The following is a 25,310-nucleotide window of genomic DNA, read 5'->3' on the forward strand; positions in this document are numbered from 1 at the left end:
TTGAAAGAGCGGCCCCGCCCCCACTTCCGGGAGCGCCGGGCCGCGGGGCGGGGCCGCGCCGCGCCGGGCAGGCCGGGATGGTGGGGGCCGCTGCAGCCGGGACCTGACTCGGTGCCCAGGTGAGTCCGCCCGGCCCGGCGCCAGCGAGCGCCCCTCCCCCCGGGGACACAGCGCGACTGGTCGGGGGACGCCGGCCCCCTTCCCTCCCTCCCCCGCCACCAGGGGGACAGGCCGGGGGACGCCGGCCCCCTTCCCTCCCTCCCCCGCCACCAGGGGGACAGGCCGGGGGACGCCGGCCCCCTTCCCTCCCTCCCCCGCCACCAGGGGGACAGGCCGGGGGACGCCGGCCCCCTTCCCTCCCTCCCCCGCCACCAGGGGGACAGGCCGGGGGACGCCGGCCCCCTTTCTTTCCCTCCCCCTCCCCCCATTGGGACAGCTGGATGCTGCCCCCTCCGCAACCCCAGTCCCCTTTCCTGCCCTCCCCTTCGCCCTGCCCACGGTTGGACTCTGCCTCCCCTTCCTGCTCCTCCCAAAGGGACAGACGCTGCCCCCTTTTATCTCCCCTCGCCCTGGGGACAGACTGACTGACACTAGCATCCCCCCAACCTCTGGGGACCGACTGGCCCAGTTAAGTAGGAGCAACTCAGTGTAGACAAATCCTGAATCTGCCAACTTTCCTGAGCTCCCAGCTACTACCTGCCCTGTTTAATTTATGCATCTCCCCATGTCAGCTCTTCTCTCTCACAACAATCCATCATTCTGGAGCCTCGCAAGTGATTAAATTAACACGTTTTGGGGGCTCTTCTGTCCTCTGTTCCTGCCAAATAAATTCTGGGCTGTCCCCAGGCCCTCTTCTTCTACTCCGCCCCCCAGTTAACAAATTCTGAACACTTCCTGCTCTGCCCCCATTAGTGCAGTCTGGGGGACATTAATGCCCAGATTCGCAAAGGCATTTAGGTGCCTACTTTCCATTGAAATCAATGAAAGTTAGGCACCTAAGCACCTTTGAGGATCTGGGCCTTATTCTTGCCCAGGATCTGAGGGGACAGGAGCTACTCTTCCCCATGTGGTCATTCTGTTCTTTGTTCCCCCATTCCTCTGGGGAAAGGAGTAGGTGCTCCAGCTTCTTCTTTCTTCTACTCTTAAAAGGAGTGAGAGCCTAGTGCCTGTGCCATTCGTTCCTTGTTCTTCCGCTCCTCTTCCCTCAGCTGCTCTCTGGCCCTTTCTCCTTCCTCCAGAGAGGAGGAATTGGTGGTTTCCCACCCTAGCTTGGCTCACTTTGCCAAGCAAGGTTTATATTTCCCCTAGGTAAGTAGATATTTCAGGACCAGATTTAGAGGCTACTACACCAAGTGCATTCAAACTCTTTGCATTTTTTATTAGTATAATATTCCACAAATATGATTTGTGATTGTTTGTAACTTTATTATTCAGTTCTTTGCTATGTTTTGTGCTTTTCAACATTTCCGTTTTGTTCCAGTTTAATGCCTTCATTTCCCTTTCTGTGTCTGTTCATTACCTAATTAATGCAATGGCATTTTGAGTTTCTAAAATTTGGCATATAAATCATAGCCTGGATCCATGCTACTGTCTGCCCAGAATTTTGGAAAATAACTGCTTTTACATGTGCACTATCTAGATTTGCAGGCCTAAAATTTTTCCCTGGCTGTCTATTATGTAGTATAAATGGATGTGGTAAGAAAGTGAAATAGCTGGCGCAGCAATTTGGCCAATTTTACTTCACTGCTTGTCCACAAGAATGGAGCATACAGGTACAGAGCTGAAGTCTACACAGCAAAATCTCTCGTCAAGTCCCTCATGTTATGTTATGATTAATGTTGCCTTACTGGCCTCCTTGATAACTACGTTGGCTCTATTTTTGTTCTGACCACATTACCTAGCCTATGAATCCCGGCAGTGGCTCACCCTTCTTCACTATAAGTTCATGATTCTTAAGAATATCTTTAAGGCCCTACTTAACTATGCCTCTTCCTGTTTTTCTAGTTTTAACTCCATTTGCTAACTTGTATGAAATGGCAAACTGCTTTGCCTTCACTAGAATTTTACCTTGAGATAATCTAAGTAAAGTTACTAATGTAAGAGCACATCCTTTTTCCTCCAGTGAAGACAAAAATCTTACAGCGTGCAGTTTCCCCAGGCTTCTTTGGTCCTGGCCTACCAAAGAGCAATTTTCTCTAGAACTACCAGTGGTCTTGCATAAGTGCCTTCTAGCTATTTGGCATATTGATTAGGTTTTGTTTTTGTAATTTTCAAGCATTGACCTTTGTATGCCTTTATACAATGGAGGCCCATAGTGATGTATCACAGAAATCTTCATTAATTCCTTTAAGGGAAGACTGATGTAACAAAATGATCACTTCTTATCTTAGGAGCTGTGGCTGGGCCTCTGTATCTATCCAGATGCTTAAGGTTTGTCTACGCTAAGGAGACCATGCCAGAATAGCTGTAGCCGTAGCTATAGTATCGATACACTTGGCATGACAGAAGGGGTTTTCCAACAGTATAGGAACACCACTTCCCTGAGCGATGGTAGCCAGACCAATGGAAGCATTCTTCCATCGTCATAGCTGAAGCTATACAGCGGGTGAGGTCAGCATAGTTACGTCATGCAGGGGTGTGTTGTGTTTGTTCTCTCCACACCCCTGCCCAAAGTAGCTATGTCAGCCTACCTTCTAAGGGCTTGTCTACACTGGCAATTAACAGCGCTGCAACTTTCTTGCTCGGGGTGTGAAAAAACACTCCCCTGCCAGTGTAAACAGTGCCTCAGTGCTGGGAGCCACGCCCCTTGTTGAGGTGGGTTTTTTAGAGCACCGGGAGAGCGCTCTCCCAGTACTGTGACTCAACCACACAAGTTTGTTTTTTCACACCCCTGAGTGAGAAAGTTGCAGCGCTGTAAAGTGGCAGTGTAGACAAGGCCTTAGTATTTACACCTGAAATTGTCTCAAGTTGTCCTGAGCACCGTAGTGAGGCCGACCTAAGTCTCTGTGTAGATTGTGCTACGTCAATGGAACAGTTCTTCCGTCACCTAGCTACCACCTCTCGGGGAGGTGGGTTAACTATACGCTGGCAGAAGAACCCGTCTCGTCAGTGTAGGTAAGATCTACACTGAAGCACTACAACCGTGCAGCTATGGTGCTGTAGCTTTTCAAGTGTAGACAAGCTGTCAGTAGGATACCATGAATACCACTTGGCTCTACACTTGGTCCCAACTTTTGACTACTTTGTGACTTTATCTGGCACTTTGAACTGTAGTGACTTATCTTATTTTGATGCCTGCGTTTTAGGTTGAAGATAGCCGTAATGCTAACATTGGCAAGCAAACTGAAGCGAGATGATGGTGTCAAAGGGCCTCGTACATCCAACCCAGCTTCTGATTCTACTCGGAGAGTGTCTATTAGAGATAAATTGCTTGTTAAAGGTAATTGATCCTTATGTTTAAAAGATTTGCTGTCCCATTAAATATAGTTAGTTCATCAACTAACAATACTAAATGCTGTAGGCAAGAGTTTACATCAATGTTTTTAAAAGGGCTTCCTTATGTCACAAGGGTGTTGTGAAGTTAAATACATTAAAGATCGTGAGAGACAAGGTGGATGAGGTAATATCTTTTATTGGACCAACTTCTGTTGGTGAGAGAGACAAGCATACAACAATTAAAGATTTTAGGCACTTTGAGATCTACTGATGAAAAGTGCGATACAAGAGCTACATATTAATACTACTATTACCGTGATTTGGACGCATATTACTGTGCACTATATATTATATAAGCAGTAATCTCCAGATCTGAGATTCAGCACTGCAGTATTGAGTTCAAACTTTGTGTTACTAGTAGCCACATAGGTGCAAGTAATGCAAAAAATAATAATAATCTGTAAATAGAACATTCTTTTATATTATTTAGTGCTGAAGTCCAGTGTTTGACATCGCAGTCATCAAATAATCAATTGTGATTATATGGTGACATTAGTATTACTGAATAAACTGGACAAGAAGATCAAGTTGATTAGACTGGAAAATATTTCTGTTAACAGAAATATAGGTAACTGGCTGTGACAGGAAAGCAAGTTCTGAAAGTAAGTGACGGATGGAGGTAATTCTCAGTGACGGATGGAGGTAATTCTCAGTGACGTCTGAACTATGATTAAATGAAATCTTTGAACGTTAATATTTTTGAAATGAAAAAGAAATAGCCAGTTCAACAGATGATAATGCTACTGCCTATTTTGGGTTAACGGAAAGTTGTGGGTAAGAAATGTGGATTTAAAAAAAAAAAAATTTCAGCGGCACATCTTACTGAGCTCTTATAGAAGGGCTTTTGTAGACTGCAGCGAGCTGGATATCAGTCTGTGGGAAGATCCCCTAGTTTCCACAGATTTCTGCTGCGGCAGACTACAAATTTTGCAGCAATTCTGTGTAAATGGGGAAAAAAGGCAGTGGCCAGTGAACTAAATATGAAAATGAATAATAAAATCAGTATAGCATTTTTATATTAAAATTATACAATTTTCCTGCTGCCAGATCTTATGTGGTACAGGATATTGCATTTAAAATCTCAAAGCACTTGACGTTTTGAGGGTGGGATGTAGCTTAACTCCCCTTTTCCCCATCCTTGCAACACTAAACAGCTTTTCACTGCCCCAGGTGTTCCACTGCATATAATAATGTATAAACTGGTTAAGTTGATTTTTGCTAAAAACGATTAGCAATGAAATTATCAATGTTGACCTGTAAGTTGTCATAGTGAAGTTCTGTGGTCTTTTCAAATGCAACAGTTCATATTTCTCAGTCCCACTGTTTCAGGATTACTTGAAACTGACCTCAACGCATCCGTTTGTGTTCATTTTGTGTTGGTCATGTTACTTCCCAGCCATAGTGCTAGAAACTTGTGTTTTAAAATGAAAACTTAGATTCTGTCACACAGCAGGGAATAGATTTGTTGTAGATTTTGCATCCTCCTGTAGGCCACATTCAGATTCTCCTCACATCTTATCTTCCTTCATTTGTGTAGCCATGTAGGGGGAAGATTTCGATTCAAGTTACAGATGCTTGTGACTTCACTGTTTAGGTCTCTCAAAAAGCTTGCCAAGAGCGTCTAGCTGAAACCGTTAAAGTATGGATTTATGATTTGATTTGCAGTTTAGCTTTAAGCATGGTTATATGTGCCCTGTGTGTTAAAGGAAAATGGTGATGTAGTGTAAAGCAGTGGTTCTCAAAGCCAGTCTGCCGCTTGTCCAGGGAAGCCCCTGGTGGGCTGGACTGGTTTGTTTACCTGCAGGTTCGGCCGATCGCGGCTCCCACTGGCCGCGATTTGCCGCTCCAGGCCAATGGGGGCTGCGGGAAGGGCAGCCAGCACATCCCTTGGCCGACACCACTTCCCGCAGCCCCCATTGGCCTGGAGCGGTGAACTGCTGCTCCAGGCCAATGGGGGCTGCGGGAAGGGGGCCAGCATGTCCCTGAGCCCACGCCGCTTCCCTAAACAAGCGGTGGACTGGCTTTAAGAACCACTGGTGTAAAGTACATTCTAATCACTGCTTATAATACAAAATATTTAAACATCTTTCATTTTCTATCAGATGAATTTTCATAGTACCCTTAATAATGGCAACAATGTTCTTTAATTACAAAAATGTAGACATATATATTCAAATTCTTCCTCCTGCACTCAATGGGAAAGTGATATAAAGATATAGCCGTTGCTGTAACCATCACTAACAAACTTTAGTAGACTAAATGTTATACAAGTTACAAATCCCAAACTGGCAATTAAAATTAGAACTGAAAGCAACAAGCAGACAAATCTCAACCACAGCAACCAATTATTAAATAAAATGAGCCTTATGTCATGACCAGAGTTAAACTGGTCCAGAGGGAGAAATTCTAGGGGGTGGGCCTGCTGGCTGTCAAGGGAACTGACATCAGAACAAACAAGCTGATTTAACTATTGCTGTGGGTACAGGTGGAGAGGGAGTGTCAGGTAATTGGGTCCTGGAAAATTTGAGTCTTAAAAGATAACTGACTAGCACATTAATTGCACAGGTCTTGTCTAAACTAGGTATATTTCTGGAAAGTTTCCCACTGTTAAGATTGGTTTCAGAGTAACAGCCGTGTTAGTCTGTATTCGCAAAAAGAAAAGGAGTACTTGTGGCACCTTAGAGACTAACCAGTTTATCTGAGCATGAGCTTTCGTGAGCTACAGCTCACTTCATCAGATACATACCGTGGAAACTGCAGCAGACTTTATATATACACAGAGAATATGAAACAATACCTCCTCCCACCCCACTGTTTAATTCAGCTGAACGGGTGTTGTCGGTGTTATGAGCCCTAGTGTAGATGGGGTTTCAGCTCCTGATGTAGTTTTCACACCGTGTTGCTTAGACCTGCAGGGAGCAAATTTTAATTGACAGGGAACTGATAAACTGTGTTGGCAGCCAAAAGCCTGTATACACTAGGGCTTCTAACATTGCAAACAACAGTTCAGCTGAACCATGTGAGCAATGGTGAGACATTCTTCAAAACTCTTTCTATTTTAGAGGGGACAATAATGACTCACCCTGTACTCAACTGCAGGCAGCTGCATTCTGCACAAGCCAAAGCTTGAATTTTATGGGGAGCCCTAAGTAGAAACAATTTCCTTAATTTATTTAGCCTGGAGGTTTTCCATTTATGGATGACTGTTGCACAGTATGTCAGGAAGGAGTGATCAGTCTCCTGGGAATTGTGTACATTAAAGTCAGTGATCCAATTGTTCTTTACTTTAGGTGTTGTCTACAGTGCAAGAAATAAATACTCCCAGTTCCCAATGAGTGTCAGCAAGGGGTGATGTTGAACTGGTGCTAAAACATGATTTAGCTATGAGTGTAGATAGGTTGGAACAAGCAATAGTCAGCACCATTTTTCCTTGTCTATACATAGAATCATAGAATATCGGGGGTGGAAGGGACCTCAGGAGGTCATCTAGTCCAACCCCCTGCTCAATTCAGGACCAATCCCCAACTAAATCATCCCAGCCAGGGCTTTGTTCAGCCTGACCTTAAAAACCTCAAAGGAAGGAGATTCCACCACCTCCCTCGGTAACGCATTCCAGTGCTTCACCACCCTCCTAGTGAAAAAATTTTTCCTAATATCCAACGTAAACCTCCCCCATTGCAACTTGAGACCATTACTCCTTGTTCTATCATCTCGTACCACTGAGAACAGTCTAGATCCATCCTCTTTGGAACCCCCTTTCAGGTAGTTGAAAGCAGCTATCAAATCCCCCCTCATTGTTCTCTTCCGCAGACTAAACAATCCCAGTTCCCTCAGCCTCTCCTCATTAGTCATTTGTTCCAGTCCCCTAAACATTTTTGTTGCCCTCGACTGGACATTTTCCAATTTTTCCACATCCTTCTTGTAGTGTGGGGCCCAAAACTGGTCACAGTTTTGACCAGGCTCCCAATGAAGCCCCACCAATGTCGAATAGAGGGGAATGATCACGTCCCTCGATCTCCCGGCAGTGCCCCTACTTATACAGCCCAAAATGCCATTAGCCTTCTTGGCAACAAGGGCACACTGTTGACTCATATCCAGCTTCTCGTCCACTGTAACCCCTAGGTACATGTAGCTGAACTAGTATTAAACACAATTTAACTGTATATGTTACCTGTTGCTGACATTTCTTGTCAGTAACAGCTTTGTTCTGTAGTGTAGACAAGGCCTCAAAATCCAGGAGTAGTGATGACTCCAGCAGGATACCCAGACTGAAGTATTTTGGTGCTAGGTGGGCATTCCTTTAATTGGTGCAGATAGTCTCAGCCCATTCTACTTAGATGTTTGACACTTTCAACAAGATATCACTTCAGTCTTGACATGATAATCACAGCCAGTTCATTTTCATGTAGGTGTCTATTTTGGCCAGGCTTTGGGGAAGGAATGAAACAGTAGAATCTGTGTTTGGTGAAAGAAATGGAACTGGATATCATTAGCATACTAATCACACTGCAGCCTAAAAAATATCTAGCTATCAGCCAGCTGTCACAAATAACCCAGATGCCATTTTGACCATCGGATGTAGATTGGGACATAGCCATCTTAACCTCCGATAATCGACCAGTGCATCCAAGAACAACTACCTAGCTGATAAGAATATTTCTGCTAAAATAATCAGTGGTGATATTTAAGGTATTAGATATTAAGGTTACTACCTCATTCATATGTTGTCTTCAAACTCATTAAAACCTCATCCAGACTAGAAAAAAGATGATCATTTGAAAGCCATGCTATCTGGAATGTTTTAATTAAGTGCTTTTTAAAATGTTGTTTACACTTAATGTAGACTGCCCCTGGAACCCCTGCCCCTGCCTGCCACCCGCTGCCCCATTCAGCTCCCCCTCTCCTTCCTGACTGCCCCCCAGGACCCCTGCCCCCATTCAACCCCCCAGTTCCCTGCCCTCTGACTGCCCCAATCTCTATCCACACCCCTGAGCACCACCCGGAACTCCCCTGCTCCCTATCCAACCTCCCCTGCTCCCTCCGTGCTGCCTGGAGCACTGGTGGCTGTCAGCGCTACAGCCATGCCGCCCAGAGCACCAGGACAAGCAGCCATGCTGCCTGGCTAGAGCCAGCCACACCACTGCGCAGCACAGAGCACCGGGTCAGGCCGCAGCTCTGCAGCTGCGCTGCCCGCCAAGAGTGCGCTGCCTGGCAAGAGCTCGCAGCCCTGCCACTGAGAGCATTGCACCGGTGGTGCAGTGAGCTGAGACTGCGGAGGAGGGGGAACAGCGGGGGAGGGGCTGGAAGCTCAGGGGCTGGGTAGGAGGGCTCTGCGGGCCAGATGTGGCCTGAGGGCTGTAGTTTGCCCACCTCTGTTCTAGCTGTGTACTACAGTGGTGCCTGCTGCATTTATTGCCTCCTGGTGTGGGAAAGTGTCCTGCCGCAGAGGAAGAAATAAGGCTGCCATCCCTAGAAACCTTTGGGAGAGGATTGCAATGTACCTCCATGGAAGTTTCATCCCGATCTCTCAGAATTCGAGGAAGAGACATGCGCACATAAACTGTTCCACATAGCCTGTCCTGCCTAACTCTATAGGTGAATGAAAAGCAGATAGCAACTTGTGTCTCGTTGTACTGCTGCTACTTCTAGTACGAGAAAATTAATGAAAAGTCAAAAGCTGCGTCCTGCTAATTGGGGGTGCCGTTCCTGTCATGGAAAATTTGTCTACACGCTTACCCAAGGTTCCTTCCCCTACATGGAGCTCACTCGTGCTCAACTGGCAGGACTGGTAAAACTGTGATAGAGTCAAAAACAGGTCCTGTCCTTTATAATCCTCCCTTTTCTCCTCATCTGCCACTACCACCTCCTTGTTGTTCTCGGCAGTAGTCTGTGACTCTGGCTCCTTGGAGGTATCCACAGCCCTGTGTGGGGTGGTGATAGGGTCATAGAATCACAGAATATCAGGGTTGGAAGGGACCTCAGGAGGTCATCTAGTCCAACCCCCTGCTCAAAGCAGGACCAATCCCCAACTAAATCATCCCAGCCAGGGCTTTGTCAAGCCTGACCTTAAAAATATCTAAGGAAGGAGTTTCCACCACCTCCCTCGGTAACGCATTCCAGGGCTTCACCACCCTCCTAGTGAAAAAGTTTTTCCTAATATCCAACCTAAACCTCCCACGCTGCAACTTGAGACTATTACTCCTCGTTCTATCATCTCGTATCACTGAGAACAGTCTAGATCCATCCTCTTCGGAACCCCCTTTCAGGTAGTTGAAAGCAGCTATCAAATCCTCCCTCATTCTTCTCTTCCGCAGACTAAACAATCCCAGCTCCCTCAGCCTCTCCTCATAACTCATGTGTTCCAGTCCCCTAATCATTTTTGTTGCCCTCGACTGGACGTTTTCCAATTTTTCCACATTCTTCTTGTAGTGTCAGCCCAAAACTGGACACAGTACTCCAGATGAGGCCTCACCAATGTCGAATAGAGGGGAACGATCACGTCCCTCAATCTGCTGGCAGTGCCCCTACTTATACATCCCAAAATGCCATTGGCCTTCTTGGCAACAAGAGCACACTGTTGACTCATATCCAGCTTCTCGTCCACTGTAACCCCTAGGTCCTTTTCTGCAGCACTGCTGCCGAGCCATTCGGTCCCTAGTCTGTAGCAGTGCATGGGATTCTTCTGTCCTATGTGCAGGACTCTGCACTTGTCCTTGTTGAACCTGATCCGATTTCTTTTGGCCCAATCCTCTAATTTGTCTAGGTCCCTCTGTATCCTATCCCTACCCTCCAGCGTATCTACCTCTCCTCCCAGTTTAGTGTCATCTTCAAACTTGTTGAGGGTGCAATCCATGCCATCCTCCAGATCATTAATGAAGATATTGAACAAAACCAGCCTGAGGACCGACCCTTGGGACACTCCACTCGATACCAGCTGCCAACTAGACATGAAGCCATTGATCATTACCCGTTGAGCCCGACAATCTAGCCAGCTTTCTATCCACCTTATCGTCCATTCATCCAGCCCATACTACTTTAACTTATTAACAAGAATACTGTGGGAGACCGTGTCAGAAGCTTTGCTAAAGTCAAGGAACAACACGTCCACTGCTTTCCCCTCATCCACAGAGCCAGTTATCTCGTCATAGAAGGCAATTAGATTAGTCAGGCATGACTTGCCCTTGGTGAATCCATGCTGACTGTTCCTGACCACTTTCCTCTCCTCTAAGTGCTTCAGAATTGGTTCCTTGAGCACCTGCTCCATGATTTTTCCAGGGACTGAGGTGAGGCTAACTGGCCTGTAGTTCCCAGGATCCTCCTCCTTCCCTTTTTTAAAGATGGGCACTACATTAGCCTTTTCCTAGTCGTCCGGGACCTCTCCCGATCACCATGAGTTTTCAAAGATAATGGCCAATGGCTCTGCAATCCCATCCGCCAACTCACTTTAGCACTGGAGAGCAGATAGAGGTGTGCTCACCAAGCTGGACAACCAAAAAAAAAAAAAAGGCATTGGACAGTGTGGGGCATTGTGGGACAGCTGCTGGAGGACTGTTAGGGTTGATGTAAGTAACGCAATGTCTACACTCACGGTGTGTTGACCTCTGTACATTAACCATGTCTCTGTGCCGCAAAGAGAGGTGGTGTTACTATGTCGTTGAAATGGGTCACTTATATGGGTGGGAGACATTTAAGTGTAAAGACGTGCATAGCTAGGTCTACGTAAAGCAGCTTATGTCGATCTAACTTTGTAGTGTAGACCAGGCAACATACTCTTGCACCTTCTACTTCGCTACCTGTGTGCTGTTCTCCCCATCTGTTCCTTGAGACTGACATACTGCGGGCACTGGCTAGTTTTCAGAGACTGGAAACATGGCATTTATAACTTTTCCTGTTCAGGTTTTTGAAAGCCATCAACTTCAGCTGAAAGAGAGAATTCACTTTTTGGAGTTACCGTATTTTCATTCTTTGAAGACCAGCTTTTGCGTGAGTCATGACTGCTGATAGTGCCTGATTGTTCAAGATGGTCAGTGCCTCACAGGACTGGGCCAAAGACAGATTGTTCTTGGATGATTGAAAGAGGCCAGGGGACTGCAAGCAAAAATACTATGAGAATTAAATTTTATAATAAAGTAAAATTTATTAAAAAAATTACATGACAAAGTGTCAGTGATAAAAGTATAATGTGTATGCTTATGGGATCATAGACGCACTTTATTCAGCTGCATTTTTTTTGCAAAAAGTAAAGGAGTACTTGTGGCACCTTAGAGACTGACAAATTTATTTGAGCATAACCTTTCGTGAGCTACGGCTCACTTCATCGGATGCATTCAGTGGAAAATACAGTGGGGAGATTTATGTACATAGAGAACATGAAACAATGGGTGTTACCAGCAGGAGAGCGGGGGGGCGGGGAGGAGTGGGAACGGGAATCTTTTGTAGTGATAATCAAGGTGGGCCATTTCCAGCAGTTGACAAGAATGTCTGAGGAACAGTGGGGGCTGTAGGGGGGGAATAAACATGGGGAAATAGTTCTACTTTGTGTAATGACCCATCCACTCCCAGTCTCTATTTACGCCTAAGTTAATTGTATCCAGTTTGCAAATTAATTCCAATTCAGCAGTTTCTTGTTGGATTCTGTTTTTCAACAATTTCTATCCCACCATCAACCTCAGCCTGGACTAGTCCACACAAGAGATCCACTTCCTGGACACTATGGTGTTAATAAGCGATGGTCACATAAACACCACCCTATACCAGAAACCTACTGACCGCTATTCCTACATACATGCCTCCAGCTTTCATCCAGACCACACCACACGATCCGTTGTCTACAGCCAAGCTCTACGATACAACCACATTTGCTCCAACCCCTCAGACAGAGACAAACACCTACAAGATCTCTATCAAGCATTCTTACAACTACAGTGCCCACCTGCTGAAGTGAAGAAACAGATCCACAGAGCCAGAAGAGTACCCAGAAGTCACCTACTACAGGACAGGCCCAACAAAGAAAATAACAGAACGCCACTAGCCATCACCTTCAGCCCCCAACTAAAACCTCTCCAACGCATCATCAAGGATCTACAACCTATCCTGACGGATGACCCATCACTCTCACAGATCTTGGGAGACAGGCCAGTCCTCACTTACAGACAGTCCCCCAACCTGAAGCAAATACTCATCAGCAACCACACACCGCACAACAGAACCACTAACCCAGGAACCTATCCTTGCAACAAAGCCCGTTGCCAACTGTGTCCACATATCTATTCAGGGGACACCATCATAGGGCCTAATCACATCAGCCACACTATCAGAGGCTCGTTCACCTGCACATCTACAAATGTGATATATGCCCCTCTGCCATGTACATTGGTCAAACTGGACAGTCTCTACGTAAAAGAATAAAGGGACACAAATCAGACATCAAGAATTATAACATTCAAAAACCAGTTGGAGAACACTTCAGTCTCTCTGGTCGCTCAATTACAGACCTAAGAGTTGCAGTTCTTCAACAAAAAAACTTCAAAAACAGACTCCAATGAGAGACTGCTGAATTGGAGTTAATTTGCAAACTGGATACAATTAATTTAGGCTTGAATAGAGACTGGGAGTGGGTGGGTCATTACACAGAGTAAAACTATTTCCCCCTGTTTATTTCTCCCCTACAGCCCCCACTGTTCTTCACACATTTGTGTCAACTGCTGGAAATGGCCCACCTTGATTATCACTAAAAAAGGTTCCCGTTCCCACTCCCCCCCCCTCGCCCCCTTGCTGGTAATAGCTCACCTTAAGTGATCACTCTCTTGTTCCAGTGTGTATGGTAACACCCATTGTTTCATGTTCTCTATGTATATAAATCTCCCCACTGTATTTGCCACTGAATGCATCCAATGAAGTGAGCTGTAGCTCACAAAAGCTTCTCAAATAAATTGGTTAGTCTCTAAGGTGCCACAAGTACTCCTTTTCTTTTTGCAAATACAGACTAACACGGCTGCTACTCTGAAACCTGTCATTTTTTTTGAAGTACATCAAAATCTTACTTTTCATCATGTGTCTTGTATATTTCTTTCTGTTGGAGATATTGGCAGCTTGAAATCTAGTTAAATGTTTAAAGAGCAGAACTCATAGTTCTAGGTACTGTGCCTGCCCCATTGGCATCCTGATAATTTTTGTGGTTTTACAACCAGATTATTTATTTATTTATTTATTTATTGGTCTTTTCTGTTACTTTGTGAAAGACTCCCAAAACTGGGAAGTGAAAGAGAAAGTGCAGGTAAATGCACTATGTGAATAAACTGGGAAAAACAGAGAAATTAGTTTTTTACTCTAATCTTTTAGTTACAGTAATCCTTGTTGTTACTCATAACCATAGTAAGCAAGAAGATCAAAGGGTATGACTTGAAAGAGAGAAAAATACTTTACATTTCGAAAGCATTGTCCATCTAAGGATTGAAAAAAAGTTAAATTATGCATTCATATATCTGTTATGTTCACTACAGGCCTATTTCTGAAATGGTCACATAAGGCATTGCATGCTGAAAAGGGAATATATTTTTATGGATTCATAACATCAGCTTACAGTGAAATGGTGCTTATTTGTGAAGAAAGATGAGCTTTGGGGTAAATTAAAGATCAGCACTTAATGATGGAAAACGAAAATGGAATTGCATGAAAGTATGCGACAAATACAGTAAAACCTACATAAATTAGTTATGGTAAGAGGAGTTGGAAGAAATCCAAAGGAAAGTATTGTCAAGACTTTCTAGTGTTTAACTTACAAAGGAGAGATTTGCTCTGATACATTGCCCAATTTTAATTTTAGTCCTTATTTGTACCTAATTTTCATGTGTGCATCTCTGTGGCACAAGTAAAGTGACTTGTACAAGGTTGCATATTGTTTTGTTTTTTTCTGGATTAGAGAGAGATTGATTTCTGGCTTCCATTCCTTTGCATTGTTAGCCTGCACGATTTATTTCACTGAAGGCTGCTAGTTTTCTGATAATTCGATAGGCTACTGTTATATTGCATATAGACTAAGTGTGTGGTTTGACAACATTCTCTTTCCGGTAAGCATTTGGAAGAGGAAGGAGTAAAGTATACATCTTTCACTCTAAATAAAAATGGGTAGAATTGGACAAAATCTTTTTCAGACTTTACAAGTTCTCTTCATTTGTAATACCAACCCACAATTTAATTATACAGCTCCGGGGGAGCAAAACATCCATTTGCCTTGAATAATAGACTTGATACAGTTTTTAGAAAGAAGAATGAAAATGGAAATGTCAGTGTCAGTGTTCTGTTACTGGAACTGGGATTTGGAAAGCGGAGATAAATGTCAAGATACATATCTTGAACTCAGGCAGGATCAAAAGACGTACAAAACAAAATGCACTTTCCCTATATGGTGTAATAAAGGGGGATGGAGGGGAATCTCATCATAGGTAATTTTGTTCTGAATGTAGTAATTTTGCAGGCTCCATTCTGAGCTTCATGCTCCTGCATATGTCCATCAAGATTATGCTTTGTGTTCATATCCATACTATTGGGGAATTTTTACGGTGGGGAAGGAAGAATTTACTGGTTAAAAAACCCTGCTTTTATGACTGAATTTAATCGTGTTGTTTTTTTTTTTTTTTCACATTTGTTATTGCTCTAAATTGTTTAAAGAAGATTCATCAATTTGGAATTGACTCTGAAGAAAAGTTAATGGTAGATTCAGTTTCCACAACTACCGCTCAGTTATTGTTCCTTGCGGCTCCATTCCAACCAATTTTTGTGATGGTAGAATCATGTTCCAATTTTTGAAATGTTTTCCACTTCTTTGTTGTGTGAAAGACCTGTGCAAACAGGAAAACATTGTACTATGCATGGAAGACAGTGAAACGGACTATAAGCAAAAGTAAACAAACTGAGAAATGGAGAGATTTCTCTCCAGTGTTTGTCACGTGCCACGTCTTGGAGAGAGCCCTTACATTTTATGTCACAAAACTTGCTTTCCTTTAAGAGTCATTGTCTGATCAGTTTAGGTTCAGTACCAAAAATGTATGTAAAAGCCTAAAGTCAATAGAAATATTTTTTTGAAATCTAAAAAAGAAAATTATATATTTTAGGTTAAGATTTAAACATCTGTTCTGCATTGTGGGAAGCTCATATATAACAGTAGTTGATACTTGTAACAGTACGTATATATTTTCAGATTTTTAAAAGGGGGGTTTTGAATTATAGTAATACCTGCTTCTACTTGTGTGAGGCCTTGTATTTTGAAGAGTACGCTCTCCACAGATGAAATTGGTTTGAATGGCCAGCTAGTTACAATGAATGTATGTAGATCATCAATAGAGTAGTAAAACATCAGCAGAGTTCTAGTAGTATTTTTAAGGTTTTGGTTAAAGTATTGATTATTCTTGTATTATGCTTACAGCAAAGTAAGAGACATTTAATGAAATGAGGGTTTAACTTCTGATTATGCTGTACTTTGAACAGAAAGTTTGTTACGTGCTACTATAGTGTAGGGCATTTAGCCTAACTGAATCATCAACTTCAGATGCATACTGCTTATAGTAACCTGTCCCACCTGATAAGTTTGACAAATACTTCAGTATTTAGCCTGAAAACAGATTAATTTTTAAATTAATTTACAGTAATTTATCGCTTAGCTGTACATTACTAATGTAAATATCAAGTTGGAAGAGATTCTTAAAGTAGAGGTCAGTGTGATACATGAAGTTTGTAAATAAGTTCACAGAGCATGGTAAATAACTTCTTTCCCTCTGTTAGGTCTCACAGTTGAGGTTTAGCAATCTACTTGTATCTTCCCTTTTGTCATTCCTATAAATTACTACACTGACTTTAATAATTAGATCAGTGGTTCTCAAATTTTTGTATTGGTGACCCCTTTCACACAGCAAACCTGAGTGCAACCCCCCCTATAAATTAAAACATTTTTTTATATTTCAAATATTATAAATAGGGCCCTACCAAATTCATGGTCCATTTTGGTCAATTTCGGTCATGGGATTTTAAAAATCGTAAATTTCACGATTTCAGCTATTTGAACCTGACGTTTCATAGTGTTGTAATCGTGGGGGTGGTCACCAGGCTATTGTACCTACCCTTAGTTCTGAGCTGCTGCTGGTGGCAGTGCTGCCTTCAGAGCTGGGGAGTGGTAGCTGCTGGCTGGGAGCCCAGCTCTGAAGTGAAGTGAAGGGCCAAGGCATATTGGTTTTTTTGTGACTTTAAGATCAGAAATAAACAACCTCCAGCAGCAGCTAATAAAACCATGCTCCAAGGGATCTTGAAAAGCATGTCTTGTCCTATGTTCCCTCTAAGCTGCGCTGTCAGGCAGCTGCTCAGGAGAGAGTCAAGTGCTGTGCAGTTGATTAGTAGAGCATGCACATCCAGCCGCATATGCCCCTCCCCCCACTGCTTCTGCAGCTGCTCCCGGGACCCTCCCGCTGACTGTGCAGAGCGGGGGTAGGGGTTGTGCTGATGTCAGGGTGTCCCTCTTCTCCTGCCACTGTACCCCATCTCTGCAGAGCAAGGGAGAGGGGACAGCCTGGCTTAGGACTTGGAGCTGCTGAGGTCTGAAGGACTCCAGCCTCCAGGCAGGGAGTGAGTGCCTTTCTTAAAGAGACAGCTCAGGGTCTCTGAGATTTCCCCTCTCTTGTCTGTCTGTCTTTCTCTCCCCCGTGTTCATGTCCCCATCTCTGCAGAGCAGGGGAGGGGAGACAGGGCTCAGGAGAGCTTTCAGTGAGTGCCTTAAAGAGACAGCACACAGCATCTCCCAGAAACTTCCCCAGCAGCCAACACACACACTGTGTCTCTCTCTGTATGTCTGTCTGTGTGTGTGTGTGTGTGTGTGTCTCTGTCTCACTCCCCAACGCATACTTGTATTATTGTGGTTACTTCTTGGTACTTCCTGCAATGCACATATAGTCTGTGTAATTTTATTCTTTCAAAGTGTGTTATTTTAGTATTTTGACTTGTCTATGCATTTCATAATTTTTATTTCTCTTACACTTAAATCTAACTATTTGAGTAGTGAGTTCTAAAATGCCTAACCTGTCCTGGCTGGAGTAATTATCCCTATGGTAACTTTTAAAAAATATATATTATATCTAGGTTTTTGTTTCTACTGGTGGCACACATCTGCACATACCTCGGTGCACATAACAAAATTTATTGCGCACGTGGATGGAAAAAATTAGAGGAAACACTGGTCTTGTCCCACTTCACAGCACATACCTTTGAGGAATGCAGTTGCCATTGGGATTCTCCTGTTCCTTCTTTCCTGTAAACTCAGTGTCTGGTTCTTTCCACAAAGTAATTCTTAGTAAATAGCTATGGTCTCATTGATACCCATAAAATCAGGATTATGATTACAGAATAATCAAATCATCCAAAAGTAATCACCAGCTGCGACATTTGACTTTTGTAAGACTGCATTTACATTGTATTGTGTTCAGAAATGTAATTATCTGCATGCTAAAGTGTAATGTATACTTCCCTGTGCCTTTCCTATGAAGTCTTAAAGAAAAATAAAAGCCCTCTTACATAGCAGGGAGAGAGATTTCTGGGTTGTGGGAGGCTTACTCGTTCATAAACCCATAATGAATGCCTGAACATAACTAGAGAGACAAGGTGGGTGAGATGTTATCTTTTATTGGGCCAACTTCTGTTGCTGAAAGAGACAAGCTTTTGAGCCACACAGAGCTCTTCTTCAGGTCTTTGACCTGAAGTAGAAGACCTGAAGAGCATGGTGTGACTTGAAATCTTGTCTCTCATCAACAGATGTTGGTCCAATAAAAAGATAGTATCTCGTCCACCTTGTCTCTCTAATATCCTGGGACCAACAAAGCTACAGCAACACAGCAATGAGCATAACTAGAAGTCCTAAGAATTTTGTCCACAGAAGAACCCCTAGTAGAGTTTTAGGATTGCATCAGTTCACAATTTGAATGGTGTAGTTTAAGGATCTGTTTTCATTATACTGTGAAAACACATTAATCTAATCCAGTTCCCAGTATCTAAAGAGTTACAAGGATGAATTTGGTCTAACGACTGATAAATATTTAACTCTCAAAGCTCTACTCTGAGAATAATTTCTGCCATGAAATGACAGAAAATACCTTACAGAAAACGGAGGGTGAAAAGCCCAATTTTAATATTAATTGTAGTAAAGCCCACATGTGCTGGAAATAGCCCTTACTTACTTTTCCTTAGAGCCACTATCAGATCAATTTAGATTCTGAACTAAAAAGTTTTTAAAAGTTTAAGCCAATAGAAATATTTTTGTGAAATCTAAAAACGAAAATTGTATATTTGGGTTCGGATTTAAACATCTTTCCTGCATTGTTGACAGACAAATATATAACTATTGTGCTAGTTAGTGAGTGACTCAGAAAATGAAGTGCGATAATTAGTCTGTTTTATTGCCTTTCCTGGATGAAATGAAAAAAAGTTGATTTATTTTTTTAAAAATATGTATTTTTAATATTTAAAAGATTTGCTGAAAAACCAGAAATCTTGTGGGAAGGAGTAAATATAAATAAAATTGAAAACGAGGCAACTGTGCTGAGACTGGCTTTATACAGAATGGGTGGGATGGAAGGGTGAAAAATTTGCTGTACTTTTTTTCCATCTGACCAACAGAGATTGCTGCACAAAATACAGTCATTGGCCTGTCTGCCTCTTCCGGGGGTGTTCTTCACTCCTCCTACTGCTGGCTTCCACCAGCAAGGCAGCAGACAACATGGCAGCAGCTTTGGGGGGAAAATGGTTTGAAGGAGAAGATGACAAGGGACATCTGTGTTGGGTGAGGGCAGAGCATAGGGGCCGCAGAAAACAAAGCAAAGAGAAGGTGCAAAAGGAACTGGAAGGGGGAAACTTAGGAAAGGGGTGTGACCGAAGGATCCCTGTATTCACATGCTAGACTGTTGTAATAATCTTTGTACAAACTGTGCCTTGTGAGGTATCGTTAGAAAACTAATAACTTGCTGATCAATGATATCATGGTGAAATGTACTGTATGTAGCAACATTATATGTAAAGTTATGAATGCTCCCTGTGTGGTGGTGATAGCACATGTTCAAACTGTGACTAGGCAAAGTTGTTAAACAAGTCTATCTTAAATAAAGGAATGTGTGTTGACCTCATTTTACATATAAATAGTAAACAAGGTCCTTGAGACAGCAAGAGGTGGAAGTGGCAGGAGACAAGGCAAATCTGCATTTCAGCATACACAAGGGAGAAGAAAGAGCATGGGGGCACCTTGACTGTTGCATTCTGTCGTCGCCTTTTCTGTTTGAATAAATTTTGCTTTGGGGGTAATCCTCAGAAGAAGCCACTGTAAAGGGTGACTGGACTATAAAAGTGAGGGGCAAAAACACCCAAAGGCATCTCTTCTTGTGTATGTATCCTCTCTCTCTCTCTCTCTCTCCCTCCCATATAAAGACGATAAAGGAACCAGTCCTTTGAATCTGGGGGAGATCCTGACATGGGAATTTGGTCAGCCCTATTGCTGAGAACATGTGGTAAGGATTTTGCCTCGAACCAAGTCCCACTTGTAAAAGTTTAGCTCCTAAAAAGAGTTTTATCTTTATTTCTCTTGTAACCATTTCTGGTTGTAATACCTTATGCTTGTACTCACTCAAAACCTCTCTTTGTAGTTACATAAACGTATTTTGTTTTTAGTCTAAAATAATCCAGTAATCCTTAAACTGAACTGTTTGCTAACTCCAGTTAAAGCAGAAAACTGTTGAATGTTGACATATTAGGTCCAACGGACCTCTAATATCTGAACAGCCCAAGAGAGGGTTGGATAGTGCAGGACACACATTTTTGGGAAAATTCGGGACTAGTAGTGTGTTGGGGTCACTCTGCAAGTGGTAACCTAGGCTGGTGGAAGCCAGAGTATGACTGGTGTGTTGCTGACAGGCTGCTGGGTTCACAGTGGCTGGACCAGGGCTGCAGCTCTGCATAGGCACTCGGGGTGTAACCTGCATACTGTTAGGCTGGTTGGGAGCAGCCCTGGTTGGGAGGTACAACAGCAAAGCATTGTGAGGCACCCAAGGTTGCAGGGCAGGTGGTGTTTACACCCTAGAATGTGACAGGGGGATAAACATAGGAAGCTGTTGAGGGAGGAGGTTTAAGTGGCTGGTTTCACACCTAATGCAGTATCAGGCTACAAGGCTTCCCCTAAGAATACAAGTTAGAGAGGATCTAGGCAGGTTTGGCCGTTTCCTGGGGGGAAAAAGTAGTTTGGGGTGGACACTGGTAAGTATAGGGTTAAACCCAGGTTAAACTGGGGAAAAATGATTGCACCAGTGTCCAACAAGTTCAGCAAGCACAGAACAAATCTTTTCAAACCTTGGATGCCTCTGTTCAAAAGTCAGGAATAGGCTCCGTCTGTCAGCTACATCAAAGTTGTTCGTCTGCTGCAGAATGCTGCATGGTCAAATGGATCTGGACTGGTAATCTGTAATTGTGCATGCTTCTGATTCCTTAATACTTCAAGCCTACAACTCTGCATTATTGTCATTTTCAATGAATCCGATGTTTTCAACTTTTGTTTATATAATACTGAAAACTGAACTATGAGTCAAGAGGTATAACTTCCTGGAGGAAAATACCAAACCAAAATCTATACTGACATTCCGTATTATAATTACCGTATATATATGTATATATTTATTAGTGTTATGCCCACTGCAGTTTTAGTTTTTATTTGTACAAGCCTAAATTAAACTACTAACCTACTGTCTTATGTAACCAAAATTTAAATATGTAATTAAAACTAAGTGTAATGTTATGTGCCTTAATGAAATAGAGTTTTTAAAATAGAAAATGTCTTAAACTTGGAGTAACTAGTTTTTCCTGGGGCGGTAAAAATCATGATTTTACCTGCTAGTAGTATATACCATGTCATTCCTGGATCCAGGGGAGGGGAGGGATTAATGTGGAAGCCTTCAAAATGTCAAATAAGTATCTAACACTTAAAGCGATTATCCAATCTCTGAATATTTGGGGTTTTCCCATCACTGATGTGACATGTTTTTTTATTTTATGGACAGTGAGGTTTGCTGCGCATATTTTTTTGTAGCTATGCATTTTTATGCCAAGCATTGTATACTGATGAAATACACTGAGGAGATAAGTTAGGTTTGAGAGCAAGGTTGGTCTGGTAGGTTAAGAGCTCCTTAAAAATGGCCTAAAAATTATCATTTAACTGCAAGCCAATAGAATGACATGACTTTTTTTTTTTTTTTTTTTTGCTGCTAGTAATGTGTTTTCCTCAACTGTTAGGCTTAAACACAATAAGATATGTTTACTTTTTGGTAATAACTTAAAACTCCCCCACTAGTAGGTCCTATGAACCCTGAATGTGGAGCTCTATGCTTCCAAAGGCATTCTTCCCCAGACACACCCTGTCTTAAAAAGACCTGGTCTCTCAGCCCTTGCCATAAGCATCTGTCCAAAAGGTATGAGGAAAAGTTGAACTTGGTGATGAACATATAAAAAGAATTTCCAGAAGAAGTGTGGTTAAGGAGGGATTTGAAGAGGAGTTGTCTTGAATACAGTAAATGATACCTTTAAAGCAGTAAAAAAGTTTGTTTAAACTGAGCACATCTGTCCATTCAGACCTTTTTATTTTCACATGCAACATGAAGCCAGCATTAACAGTAATCTTTCTTTTCTTTTTAACAGAGGTTGCAGAACTTGAAGTTAATTTACCTTGTAAGTATGGTGTTCAATATTATGCATTTTAAGAAAAAGAATAAAGAGCATGGAGACTGCTTGCTTGTTTTCTGATTGATAATTTTGAGCACTGTGACATCCTTTTTAAGCATTCACTGGGTTGGCAATGTATATATCTCTTCTAGGGGTTAAGTTATCACAAAGCAATTATTAGCCTCCCTTGGTAACTATTTTTAATTTATACTGCTCTAGATTTGGGGAAATAAAATTCCCTTCTCCAATAATATTCCAGGGATTAAAGGTTTTCTGTTATCTGAATGGAGGGAGGTACCTCCTCCCTTCTCTCCCTATAATTTCCAAGATAAGAGCGATACTGAATTAAAGGATAAAGAAGAGTTAACCGTTAACTGTTTCTGTAAAACCGACTAAATAGATGTAGTTCATCCCTTTCAGGCTGCTGTCACTTGACACAATCACTAGATTAGAACATTAGGAACACTACTTAAAAATCCTGAAAGGTGAGACCAGCATTTGTGTTCTTACAGGAGCAAGGAATGGTAGGTGCTCCTGTGAAAACTAGTACCTGTTAAGCAGATAGTCATGTATTAAATGTGGAAAAATTACTCTTTCTGAGTTTTGGTTGGGATTTTAAGTGCACAGAATCTTGGAAATTCAAAGTTGCTGTTCTCACAGCAGTCATCATTTGGACCCCTTGAGTATCTCTATTATTCTGTATTAGCATAAGAGGAATGTGCTGTCTTGGAGTGAAACAAAAAGCTGTTTTAGCACAGGATGATGAGGCAAGTTTCTAAAGGCTTGTATTTATTGCGTAGAATGGGTACACTGAACCATTGCTGGACACTATTGTCCTTGTCTGTGCTTGCAAGAAAAACCGTGTTCAGTTCCATTTCAGAAACCATAGTCAAAAGCAGAGCACTGAACTCTGTTTCCAGTTATATTGGCAGATAAACTGTAGTGTAGACAAAGCTAGTGTGACATTTTTCTATATGAGAGAAGCTTTTTAAAAAATACCTTTCATGTAGACAAAGCATCTGAGTGGTGCTGCTTAAGTCCCTGACTTGTTACTTTCTCTCTTGTAACGTTTCTGAATCTGGAGCAACTCCTTACCCTCAAACTCAGTCTTCTCAGTGTAAGAAACTACTACTAAAAAGAATTGCCTTCTGATGGCTGGGTGGGAGGAGAAAGGAGGAGGGGCAAAAGTTGATGCTGGCCACTAGGGAATGTGAGAACATGCAAAAGGGGAAGGTAATTGAAAAAGAGAAGGTAAATTAATGCTGATATTTCAATATCTCACATTTGCACTGTTTTGTTCAGTTTTACCTAAGTATAGAAGTATTTTGTATTGTGCAAGAGTATGTTCAACTTTATTAATAAAAATACTTATTTTTTTTGCATGGAGACACTTCATAAGCTGATTAATAATGAACACATACATGCCTGTAAATAAAATATTTATATTCTTTGTTGTGCTTTGCTGCAATTTCAGCTTTTTGGATGCATTATTTCTTGAAGTCAAAAGCTAAGTTAGTGCAGACATGGTGATATCTTTGCATAATACACATTTGGCTGTTTGCTTAATTTTATAAAGGAACCTATCTGTGTTTTTGTGCATTGTGTATATAGTAGAAATATTATATACTACTGTGTTTACTCAACTTAAACATAATTAGGTTTCAAATAAATACCTATAAAATGGCTAGTTATATCATAAAGTGTCATTGGATATTCCAATCTGGAGTCAGATATTTTGGCTCCCCTCCCCCCCCCCCCATTATGTCTGTAACTCTGGGTAATATCTGATGTCTAATGCATCTTTGTATGCATGGGTGGTTGTTAGATAGATTTGTTTACCACAAAATAAATTGCACAGCCAAACTAAAATATCTAAATGTTTGTGGGGTTTTAAAATATGTGGTGAGGAAATGTTAATTAGAAATTTGAGGTAGTCCATTATAACTGACATGGATTTAATATTCTAAAACGTTATGCAATTCTTTTTGTTTTTTAAACCTGTCTTGATTATAGATCTGAAAAAGATTTGGGGGTAGTGTTGGATAATGAGCTGAACATGAGCTTGAAATGTGAGGCTGTGGCCCAAAAAACTAATGTGAATCTGGGATGCATATACAGGAATCTCAAGTAGGAATAGTGATGTTATTTTACCCTGGTATCTGGCATGGTGTGATCGCTGGTGGAGTATTGTGTCCTTTTCTGGGAGGATGCTGATAAGTTGCATAGGGTTCACAGGAGAACCACAAAAATTATTTGAAAACATGCCTTATAGTGATAGATCTTGGAGCTCAACCTGTTTAGCTTAACAAAGCAAAGGCTAAGGGGTGACTTGATTACAGTGTATAAGTACCTTTATGGGGAACAAATACTTAATAAAGGACTCTTCAATCTAGTAGAGTAATATGATCCATTGGAGGGAAGTTGAAGCTAGCAAATTGACTGGAAATAAGCTACACATTGTAAACTATGAGAGTAATTAACAATTAGAACAATTTACCAAGTCTTGTAGTGGATTCTTCATCGCTGACCATTTTAAAATCATGATTAGATGTTTTTCGAAAAGATATGTAGTAGAAATTATTTTGGTGGAAGGTCTGTGGCCTTTGCTATTCAGGAAGTCAGACTAGATGATCACAGATGATCCTTTCTGGCCTTTAAAATCTATGAATAGTTGTGGTTTTGTGCTAGAAAATTGCTTGTGTCAACACTGTACCTACATTTCCAGAGAGCTTAGTGCTATTTTATTTCTCAGTTTAAAAAACTGTAAGTTACTAGCCTGGAGGATGAAATCCACACAATAGGTATGGTCAGGGCTGCAGCAGTGGAGATTTTTCAAATAGCATCTTGCAAATGTGTCTCCATCCTGACCAGCAAAAACTCCCTCTGTGGGTGAGAAGGTAATTTAGTTGCCATGTCCGTTTATTATTTAGTCTGTTTGTGTAGTTTGCAAACAAAGGTGCCATTATGCTGCAGGCTCATTCCACATAAGCCACCAAACAGCCTTCAGATGCTATTGACTTTTGATCATTGTTGGTCTGGGACTGTATCCCATTATCAAATTCCCTGAGAAATCCTATTTCCCT

General features: G+C 42.1%; 1 protein-coding gene across 2 annotated transcripts in view; it reads left to right on the plus strand.

Annotated features, from left to right (window-relative positions):
• Nucleotides 1-8: 8 nt before the first annotated feature.
• The window catches only part of UBE2F (ubiquitin conjugating enzyme E2 F (putative)), a 127,979-nt gene continuing 102,677 nt past the window's right edge, over nt 9-25,310 (plus strand). The window contains exons 1-3 of one of the 2 annotated variants that reach the window (XM_077829590.1): nt 9-119; nt 3,306-3,439; nt 22,204-22,233. In XM_077829590.1, the coding sequence (XP_077685716.1) occupies nt 3,322-3,439; nt 22,204-22,233 (148 nt within the window). In that variant the 5' untranslated portion in view covers nt 9-119; nt 3,306-3,321. The remainder of the gene's footprint in view (nt 120-3,305; nt 3,440-22,203; nt 22,234-25,310) is intronic. The other variant, XM_077829591.1, reaches the window with a different exon arrangement.

This window comes from Eretmochelys imbricata, chromosome 11, assembly GCF_965152235.1.
Source record: "Eretmochelys imbricata isolate rEreImb1 chromosome 11, rEreImb1.hap1, whole genome shotgun sequence".
In the NCBI taxonomy this organism is placed as follows: Eukaryota; Metazoa; Chordata; order Testudines; family Cheloniidae; genus Eretmochelys; species Eretmochelys imbricata.